Below are 11,398 nucleotides of genomic sequence, written 5' to 3' on the forward strand. Positions count from 1 at the left end.
CACTTTTAAGATATTAGTTCAAAATATTTTTTGTTTCTAGAAATTAACAATTACAGTATGTGATCCAAAGCATAATTATTATTTACAATTTTTCTATTTATATGCAATAGGCATTATATATTTATATACTTATGTAATATATTATGTTGTAATATATAATGTAATACTTATATAGTATTATAGTATGATTATATATTGCATAATGGTGGTAATTAATACTGTATTATCACTTATATCAGGGGTCTTCAAACTACGGCCCGCGGGCCACATGCGGCCCGCAGAGGAGTCTGATCCGGCCCGCCAGGTTTTTTGGGCAGTGAGCGCAGCCGAGGTGTTACAGTAGGAATTAGTAGTTCATATAGTCCGGCCCTCCAGCTCTCTGAGGGACCGTGATCTGGCCCCCACTTTAAAACTTTGAGGACCCCTGACTTATATAATAATAGACATCCTTATAATCTAAATTTTGAGGTGTTTCACTCAACTAAATTTTTGTGTGGAGGGATAATTCACAAATAGATATTAAGAAAAAATTAAGAACTGGTAGAGCTGCTACCATTCTTTATTTTACACCTATAATCAGTCAAAAGTTATTTTTTTTAAATATATATTTTTTTATTTTTTACAGAGAGGAAGGAGAGGGATAGAGAGTTAGAAACATCGATGAGAGAGAATCATCCATCAGCTGCCTCCTGCACACTCCCCACTGGGATGTGCCCACAACCAAGGTACATGCCCTTGACCAGAATCGAACCTGGGACCTTTCAGTCTGCAGGCCGACACTCTATCCACTGAGCCAAACCAGTTAGGACAGTCAAAAGTTCTTGACTATAGTTGCCTGCTGAGAATGTTATGGATCGTTTTTTCTTCAAATACAGACTTACAAAATGGGTACTATTTTCTGGTCTTCTTATCTCTGAAATTGAACATTGTGACTTTCCATGGTGAAAAATGGACAGAGATGCAAACTAATACGACTTGAGTTTACATTTTGCTTGTAACTCATAATTGCTGTTAGTTCTCTTATCTCTGTTGCTATCTGCTCTGCCTAAAATTTTGTAATTTTCTGTTAATACTTTGTGAAAGGAATTGACAACGCAGTTTATCTTAGGATTGTAATAGAAAAAAAATACCTATTGAAAGTTTGAACTAGTTACACCTTTAGTTCCATCTGTATTCTTCAGATACACACCATCTCAGCAAGGAGTGGCTTTCAACTCTGGAGCAAAACAGAGGGTTATTCGTATGGTGGAAATGCAGAAAGATCCAATGGAACCTCCAAGGTTCAAGTAAGTAGGTGGCTTCATGAGAATGAACCACTATTCTTTAAAAAGATGTCCCAGGAGAAACGTCCCAAATGTCCATTAACAGGTGAATGGATAACAAATTGTGGGACATCTATACATGGAATGAGCAATTGTATTGAGCAATAAAAAGTAATAACATTTTAATATGCATTAACATGGATCCATCTCAAAATAATTATGCTGAGTGAAAGAAGCCAGACAAAAACAATTACATATTGTATAACTATATTTATATAAAACCCTAGAAAATGCAAACAGTAATACAGGAAGTAGGTCAGTGATTGCTTGTGGGGAGGAAAGGGGAGAGCAGCAGAGGAGATATGAACAAGCGGGCACACAGAAACTTTGGAGGTGATGGGTATGTTTGCTATTTTTATTGTGATGATGGTTTCACAAATATATACTTGTGCTATGCTCAGGCTGGCTGAGCGGTCTGAGGCTCTGCCTTCACAAATATATACTTGTGTCAAAACTTAATCAAATTGAACCCTTTAAATATGTGTTTATAATTAATTGCATGTCAGTTGTACTTAAAGCCAATTTTTAAATAGGAAAAATGATAATATTGTGGAGATGAGTTGGGTAGTGATGATGACAACTTGGCCATGTTTAATAATTGATGAAGCTGAGTGACTGTTTATATGAGAAGATGGACATTCATTGTACACTCTGTTTTTGTATGTGTTTGAAACTTTACATAATAAAAAATAAGGGGGGAGACTTGAGACTTAACTAATTAAAAGGGGGGGAAAATGTATCACTGTACAGTTGTGCTTTGATTTATGCTTCAGGATTAATAAGAAAATTCCCCGAGGACCACCTTCTCCTCCTGCACCTGTCATGCATTCTCCTAGCCGAAAGGTAATCTTTGCCATTTGTAAAATATTATTTTGGACTCATGGTTATTAATTTTATAAATAACGTCCCAAAGAATTAAGTCTAAATGCCTTTAAACTTATGCATTGTTTTCTTTTTTAAAATTTTTTTATTTATATTTTTTTATTAAGGTATTATATGTGTACATATCTTTCCATTGCCCCATTGTTTTCTTTTTTAATTTGTTTTTTTAAGAACAAATAGGGGTCCACTTAAGATTATAATGTGTAGTTACAGAGTGCTTATGAAAATGTATGTAAAATGTTAGCTATTAATTTTATTATTAACTTAGCCCCTGTTTTGAATGGATGAGTAGGATCTGCTATTTGACATGAGGATGTTATCATAGTTATAGGAAGTGAGTACCTGAAATTGTTAGGTCTCTGATGGATAATGTGAGTGGCTTTTCAAAATGTTTTATTACCCAACTAAAGAACAAGTATTCATCTGAAAGAAGTTATATCACTTTAAATATGGAAAAGTACTAACCACTATTTATAACTATCAAAAATAATTTTTAGATTATTTTCCATTTTTTATGTTAAAGTTATTACTAGATTTCATTGCCAGGGTCTTTCTCCAGCATCTAGAAGGGTTCAGGAATCTGGAGAAGGGCTGCATGTAAATTAATAAAGAGACTAGAAATATAATGTAAATTTGTAGGAACCAGAGGAAGCTTAACTGTAATAGCTAAGTTCTCTCTACCTTCAGACCCAGGGCTCTTTTTATTCCCACATTGTGCACTAAAGCAAAGTAGATAGATATACATATCAAAGGTAAGTTTTGTATACAGTAGGTGTTGTCAGATTGGAGGAAATGCCTTCAGCTGTTGAGCTGTTTGGCCAGCAGGAGGCAATAACATGTAGATTGAAATGCGCTCAGTTGTTTGGTAACAGGCGATAATATATGCGATCTTCAGGTTTGGGGAAATGCTTCCGGCCATTCTAGCAGGCAATAACATGTATTCAGCCCTGCTGAATTTAGAAGCCCATCCACCTTTTGAGGACTTCTTGCATTTATTATGACATGCTGGAATTAGCCTTCAGCACTTCATGATGTAGGAACATAGTATATAGTGTTACCAAACAATGGAATTTTAGTCTTTGACTAAATTCATCCATATATTAATCTGTATTTGAAGAAAGAATACACTTGGGTTTTTAGCTAGACCATGAATTTAAAAATGCCTCTTCCACTGTTTTCTCAACTCAGATGACTGTGAAAGAACAACAAGAGTGGAAGATTCCTCCTTGTATTTCAAACTGGAAAAATGCAAAGGTAATTATGTTGTTGTAAAATCAGTCTTTTAGTATTACAACCTACTGCAAAACACCCAGGGAAGGAGTACTTTAATTTTTAAACTATTAGTTTATGTTCTTAACATTGCATGTGTAAGCCATCTAAATCCTACATATCTACTAATTGCCAATGCTTCCAGAAGTCATGAAGAATCTATAAAATGATGTGGAATAAACTTCCTAATCATTATTTCCTTTTTTCTCCCAAATCATATTTCATGTTTCTATTTGAATAGGTGAAAGCCACTTTAATTTATGGATTACATATAAATTATTCCCTAAAGGGAATTATGGGCTCATCCTCTGTTTATTAAAACAAAGTTCCAAGAATCTACCCAGGCATTAAAACAGAACAGCAGATTATTCTACCTATAGATACTATTATTTTATGGATTGTTCTACCTTCTGTGACTGTTAAATTTACTTAGGAATAAGTATTTGATAGTGATTTCCTCTTAATACAATTCATAAGTATTTACATGATAATCTATTTTCCCAGAACATGAGCTCTGAAATTACACTGTGTGAATTTAAATCCTAGCTCATCCACTTATTTTACTATATGTCCTTAGGGACATTACACAACCTTTCTATTTTAGTATCTTTATCTGTGAAATGAAAACAGTATTGTTATCAGCTTTATAGAGTTACTGAGATCAGTAACTCTGATCTCAGTAACTCTATAAGGTTAAATGAGATCATAATATGTAAAGTGCTTAAACAATCCTCCACACAAAGCACTCAGTGTTAGCTGCTGCTGTTGCATAATTATGAAGAAAGATGTAAGGAAAAGAACTTCAACTAAGTGGTTGTCGGAATGGACATATTTAAATCTAATTTTAAAGAACCTATTGTCTCTCCTTTGTGACTGTTTTCTCTGTCTGCTTAAAACTAGGGTTATACAATTCCATTAGACAAACGTCTGGCTGCTGATGGAAGAGGACTACAGACAGTTCACATCAATGAAAATTTTGCTAAATTGGCTGAAGCCCTTTACATTGCTGATCGGAAGGTTGGTCATTATAATTTAACTAGAGGCCCGATGCATGAAGATTCATGCAAGAATGGGCCTTCTTTCCCCTGGCTGCCAGCACCACCTTCACTCTGGCCGGAGACTCCTTTCTGCTCCGGCCTGGAGCTGCCTTTCCACCTTCCCACGCTGCCCAGAGGCCTGGAGTGGCTGGCATGGTGCAGGATGATGACGTAAGCAGCCCCTGGCTGCTCAGTGACTGCATATGCAAATTAACCCTCCAAGGGTGTTTTTGTGTATTCGCTCCTGATTGGCTGGTGGGTGTTGGCAAAGGTACGGTCAATTAGCATGTTACTCTTTTATTAGTGTAGATTATATAATGCTCTTGATAATTTGTAAATACCTCCTTGGTTACCTAAGATACTGTTATTTTAGCTACTGTACTGGTATGAGAGCCAGAGATGGCAGGTGGCTATTTGCAGCTCTGTATCTGGTCTCAGTCTTTACAGACTCATACATAAACCTCACTACTATAATTTCCTCAAAATTTCAGAATAATGGTTTACTAGGCTGATCCCATTTTGTGCAGATTGCCAGCTGCTGTTATTAGATTTCATACTTTTTCTCTATTTTAGATGTAGATGTTTCCCAAAAAGTCAGTAGCAGGAAAGGGCAAGTAAACATTTTGATGAGTTGAATGGAATAGAATATGGCATTCATAGTACTAGCTGTCTAAATATGGTACTAATATGTGACTTTGAAATTCAAATACATCATGACACATGTTTAGAACATAGAAAAGTATGTCTTTTTTTATATTGGAATTAAAAAATAATTTTAACTTTGTAATGTGAAAAATAAAAAAGAAAAGTATGTCTTTTGTATTACAATGAACACCCTTATAAAAATTATTTTTATAGGTTAAGGCTTTATCTTGAGATGACTCAATTGATTTAATAACATAATCAGTTCCTGTATGTTATTGATATTAAAAATGACTTGACTGGAATTTTCTTTGACTTTTTAGATTGTTTCAAAGAAAGCATTTGTGTAATACGGACTTTCAAATTTTTTTTTTAAGGGGGAGAGGAGTGTCTGTCTGTCTTTAACTACTAAGACATTTCCCAGAGTGAAAAAATCCAAGTTATGGTGTCTTTCAGTAAAGCTATCTTTAGTGGACAAGAATCTTTGTTTTAATTAACAATAACAAATCTGAATTCTGTATAGCTGCTTTCTCAAGCCAGGTGTTAGTCAGGGAGATAGATGATAGCTATAATCTATCCCCTGAGAGTGTCTTATTTAACATCCAACTTCACTAACAGGCCCGAGAAGCTGTGGAAATGCGTGCTCAAGTAGAGAGAAAGATGGCTCAAAAAGAAAAAGAGAAACATGAAGAGAAACTGAGAGAAATGGCCCAGAAAGCTAGAGAGAGAAGAGCTGGGATCAAAACCCATGTGGAAAAAGGTATTACATTCTCATTACCAACTTCAGTTTACTTTGTAAGATATAGAGATCTCATTCTACAAAATCTCTATTGATCTTTACTGCATACAAAATTAGTATCCTAACATATAAAAACCCAGGGTCCGTAACTATCGATCATAGGCTCGACTGAACACCTGAAGTCAAGTCCTGCAGTCAGTGCTGGGTTACCGTGGAAAGAATTGTAAAACAAACTCTCTTATCTCTACCACCTAGATTCTGTATTAAAATTTCTTAACATAGCTAAATTTGCTTTTTCATATATCTACCCATCTCTATCTTTCAGTCCACTTTAATACTTTGATGCATTTTAAAATAAGTCAAAAGTATCAGTACACTTAGCCCTAAATACTTAAGCTACATGCATGATTCTGGAATTCACATTCCCAAAATTAAACCAATTCTATTGGATTTAAATTCATTGGAAGTAAAGTTGAAAGGGCTGAATGTGACTTCAGTGAAGTTCATGGAATTGTATAAGGTTAAAGATTATATTATCTTGTTTAAAATATTAATGGGTAATATAGTGATGAAGTAATTTTCAATTCTGTCCACACAGAGGATGGGGAGGCACGTGAGAGGGATGAAATTCGGCATGACAGGCGGAAAGAGAGACAGCATGACCGGAATCTTTCCAGGGCAGCGCCTGATAAGAGGTAGGTGCTATTTGAGATAAATATGATTTATGAAGATTAGCCTTTGTGAACCTTTTAGAGAGGTGGTTTAGTCCACTAATACCAATTTTGCTTCTCTTAGTTTGATGACTTAATAAATCAGCGCTTATTTTCTTTCACTTAACTACTTACCTTGTCTTAGCAGAATTGACTATCCGTGGAAGAAATCTTTTCTTCCATCGCCTTGTAGAGTCAGCTAGAATTGAGAATGATGGGAATATAGAAAAGGAAATGCAGATCATGTTTGTGAAAAGAAGGTAATGGATAGGACTGTTCTGGTCTATTCTTTTCCAATTTCAAATGGTGAGACAAATTTATTACGTTCCTGTTCCTTTAGACAGGAAATAAACTGCATTACCTTTATTGAGGCCCTTTTACATGCAGAGCACTCTATGAAGTACAGTGGGGGAGAAAAGCAGGTTTTGTAAGAAGTGAAAATCGGTCGCTTCTCGTGAGCAGTTTCACTTAAAATTCAGAAAGGCAGAGCTATTATATAAAATTATGGATAAAAAAATTTTAATAAAATGAATTGGGGAAATTGACTATTTGTTTAAAATTAAAATACAGTTGACATATAGACAAAGCACTCTTAATAGGTACAGACTTGTATAGAACAAATTTGAAATAAAGTAGGGATTGGTGAAGTTTGTGGTTCACCAAAGGCTTAGAACTGAAAGTGCTGAAAAGTTGAAGAAATGCTGTCATATGGAGATAAATTTCTGAATGAGAGTTAAATGCAAATATAAAACATCTTATTTCCACATGTGCAGTTTTTAAGGCTGTCATTATCCTATGAACTGTTACAATTCACTTTTTTCCATTCATATCTTAAACATGAAAAAGAAGATTCCTGCTGGTGGTGGAATTTGTTTAATGGCATATTTCATCTCTTAGGATATGTGAAGTCATGGAGAAGCAGAAAATCTGAATTTAGAGTTCTGGTTAAATGTATAGTGAAGAAGAAAGAGGAATGAAGTAGGAAAGTGTGTAGTTAATATGCTTTTGGTCTGAAATTTCTAAGGTACAAAAATCAAAATAGCTCTGTGTATAAATTGGACCATTTAAGTGGCTGAGAATTGATAGCATAGGAAAGCTGTAAACTTGTGATTTAGTGAAATCAGATTGTCTATAGAAGTCATTTTTAAGACCTGAGCTTCTAGCAAAATAAATGACGACAGTTACCATGGTTTCATTGCAATGTAGATTGCATTACACACTGAAACAGCAGGGGAATTAATGTGAATATCGAAAATCATAATGAGCAATCCAGTCATCGATGTGTTTTCCTCAAAATTCTAATAGGATAAAATTACTAAATGTGGTTATGTAAAAAAAACCTGATTCCAGCTTATTGAAAATGATTCCTGTGATACATTTAATTTGTATCCAGTCCTACCCATCCTCTTTTAATAGCAAATATAGATTATAGCAGTTTCATATCTCAGCATGTATTGTAAGGTGCTTGTTTATATTAAAGACTTCCGTGTCAAGAATGAATCTCTTAGCTATTCCTTCCAGCTAACAGGAGGGTCTAATTATAAAACCCTACTTCTTCCAGTAATCATCTAGCTGAAATGCTGTAAGGGCTGCCAGCATTATCAGGGAATTATGCATTATCAGGGAATGTATGTTCGAGATATTAACAGGACATGTACATTTCCTTAGCTTTTGAGATTGCTTGTATTTTTAAAATTGAAATTCAGCTTGTCTGTGAAGAGTTTTCAGTTAGTAACATTGTATTTCAAAACAGGTCGAAACTGCAGAGAAATGAAAATCGAGATATCAGTGAGGTCATTGCTCTTGGTGTGCCCAATCCTCGGACTTCCAATGAAGTTCAGTATGACCAAAGGCTGTTCAACCAATCCAAGGTACAATAGAAATAGCTTTATCATGCTCTGGCTGGTGTTGCTCGATGGTTAGAATGTTGCCTGCACACCAAAGGGCCAAAGGTTCAATTCCTGGCCAAGGGCATGTAACTGTATCTGGATTGCAGGTTCAATCCCTGACCCTGGTTGAGGCATGTGCAGGAAGCAAGAAAATGATGTGTCTTTCTTTCTTGCATCAATGTTTCTCTTTCTCTCTTACCCTCTCCCCCCTTGCCCTCTTCCTCCCTTCTTTCCACTCTCTAAAAATCAATGGAAAAAATATCGAGTAAGAGTTAACACCCACAGAAAACATAGAGTTATCTTAAATGTTGATATGAATACCAAATCTCTGGGAAAAGAAAATGAACATTTGGATCAACCTAAGGCAGGTTTTTTACAATAGAAAAAAATTCTAAGTTGTATATTGTAACGTAAGAAAGAAGTAATATGAAACAGCTCTGATTTTTACCTCTTACAATTAGCTATTATTTGAGACAATAGTAGAAAATAAAAAAAATTAGGTTATAAAACTTGGCTCTGGCCCTAGTCAGGTGGCTCAGTTGGTTGGAGCATTGTCCCGTTCACCAAGAGTTTACGGGTTTGATCCTCCTATCAGGCCCATATCAATGTTTCTCTCTCATTGGTTTCTCTCCCCTCCCTACCTTTATCCCTTCTTCTCTATAAAAATCAATAAAAACATATCCTCAAGTGAGGATTAAATTTTTAAAAAATTTAAAACAAGGTAGGTGCCTGCCCTCAAAATATGAGGGTGGGGGAAGGGGGAAGCTAGATATGCCTTTGCCCTCAAAGTCTACTGGAAAAGATAAGATTAATCTATATAAATAAAGACAAGGCAGACTGGTAAGAATATGGAAGTATAAAGTTCTACTGGGATGTACAGGGGAGTTTAATTATGACTGGGGAGTTTTTAAGATCTGAAGATAGCATTTGAGTAAGTTCTTTAAGTTAGTAAGTTACTGGGCACTTCTTATATTCCCAGCATTGTTCTAAGCCTTTTGCTTGTATTATCTTTTTTTAAAAATATATATTTTATTGACTTTTTACAGAAAGGAAGGGGGAGGTATAGAGAGTTAGAAACATCAATAAGAGAGAAACATTGATCAGCTGCCTCCTGCATACCTCCTACTGGGCATGTGCCTGCAACAAGGGTACATGTCCTTGACCAGAATTGAACTTGGGACCCTTCAGTCCAATGAGCCAAACTGGTTAGGGTTACTTGTATTATCTTACTCAATCCTTACAGAACCCTATGAAGTCACACTATTACCACCTCTATTTGAAGATGAGGAAATTCTGACGCATAGAGATTTAGCTAGTAACTAATGAACTCAGATTTCATTGATAGGCTGTCTTGATGTCAAAGCTTGTGTTCTTAATTACTATGCAATGGCATCTTACCAGTCTGAGTAAAAGGGGTTAGGCACGAAAGCTCCACATAAGTAAATATTTGACAGTCACCTTTTACAACTTTAGGCTTAAATCACTTAAATTTTTCTAAATATATGGAACAAGTTTGTTGATTTTCATTGAGAACCCTATTATCTCATGCTATAATAGTGATGTTCTCAGGCAGTTAAGGGGGGAATATTATTACTGTGAATGGCATCAGATGTTTTATGGTACTTCCATCTTCTTGCCATCTATAATAAAAAAAAATGCATAATATGCTAATTAGTCTGGATGGCCAAACAGGGAAACGACCTTCTGGGATGAAACGGGCTATTAGGGCCTAGCCCCTTGCATGAATTTCTAAGTAACTGCTTAACTAGTGTCCCCCAGTTTTAATGACTACTTTGCTAGTCAAACTTGTTAATGAGTACCTAATTTAATCTGAGAACTTGAAGGTGATACGAACAAGTTTATGGACTTTTAATGAAGGTTGTTGAAAATGTGAGTTATAAATGAATGTAGTCAGATTCAACTTTTAATAAATTATAACATATACTTGTAATGTTCTCTACAGGGTATGGACAGTGGTTTTGCAGGTGGAGAAGATGAAATTTACAATGTTTATGATCAAGCCTGGAGAGGTGGTAAAGATATGGCCCAGAATATTTACAGGCCCAGTAAAAATCTGGATAAGGACATGTATGGTGATGATCTAGAAGCCAGAATAAAGACCAACAGGTACCAAGCAAACAGTTCAGTTTCAATGTTTGCGTGAGTGTAAGCGAGGTAGTTTATAATTTGGTTCTTTCTCTTTTTCCCTAGATTTGTTCCCGATAAGGAGTTTTCTGGTTCAGACCGTAAGCAAAGAGGTCGAGAAGGACCAGTTCAGTTTGAAGAAGATCCTTTTGGTTTGGACAAGTTTTTGGAAGAAGCCAAACAGCACGGTGGCTCTAAAAGACCCTCAGATAGCAGCCGCCCCAAGGAACATGAGCATGAAGGCAAGAAGAGGAGGAAGGAATAGATACACCTCTTCACAGTGAATGGACTATTACCCATAACCCTAATGATGCAAGTCATATGGGTAAACATTTTGTAAATGGGCCAGATAAAAACCAAATCTGGGTGTCAGATCCCAGCACTACTTTTTATTACAGCAAAAAGTGGGGGGGGGGGGGGGGGTGGAAAATTCTACTTTGAACTATTTAGTTTTTTTAAAGAGTGGGTTGTGTTTGTGCTTCTCCCACCTTTTGGCATTTATAGAACATACTGCCCCATAAATGAAATTAAGATCACTTCCTTTTATGTGACATTAGTACTTTGGGGTTAATATTTTGTGAAAGAATGGCTAGTTATGAGTAAAGTTAACCCAGCCACAGTGAGTAGAAGGATGTTCACCTATTGGAACTGTCCAGCCAAATGACGTATGCCCCTATTGTGCTCTGTGTCAATGTGGAAGGGGGAAAAGTAAGCGCTTGCTTGGTGCACCTGTTTGTTTCAAATAAAAACATTTACACAAAAC

The 11,398-nt window shown here is 35.8% G+C and overlaps 1 protein-coding gene across 1 annotated transcript in view; it reads left to right on the forward strand.

Moving 5' to 3' along the window:
• Nucleotides 1-11,397, forward strand: part of SNW1 (SNW domain containing 1) — a 36,088-nt gene extending 24,691 nt beyond the window's left edge. Inside the window, exons 6-14 of the mRNA XM_084891613.1 lie at nt 1,182-1,286; nt 2,096-2,165; nt 3,393-3,458; nt 4,374-4,490; nt 5,771-5,912; nt 6,490-6,586; nt 8,355-8,472; nt 10,454-10,617; nt 10,702-11,397. Coding sequence (XP_084747739.1) covers nt 1,182-1,286; nt 2,096-2,165; nt 3,393-3,458; nt 4,374-4,490; nt 5,771-5,912; nt 6,490-6,586; nt 8,355-8,472; nt 10,454-10,617; nt 10,702-10,900 — 1,078 coding nt within the window. The 3' untranslated portion in view covers nt 10,901-11,397. The remainder of the gene's footprint in view (nt 1-1,181; nt 1,287-2,095; nt 2,166-3,392; nt 3,459-4,373; nt 4,491-5,770; nt 5,913-6,489; nt 6,587-8,354; nt 8,473-10,453; nt 10,618-10,701) is intronic.
• The last annotated feature ends 1 nt before the right edge of the window (nt 11,398 follows it).

This window comes from Pipistrellus hanaki, assembly GCF_964339955.1.
Source record: "Pipistrellus hanaki genome assembly, chromosome: 1".
NCBI lineage: Eukaryota > Metazoa > Chordata > Mammalia > Chiroptera > Vespertilionidae > Pipistrellus > Pipistrellus hanaki.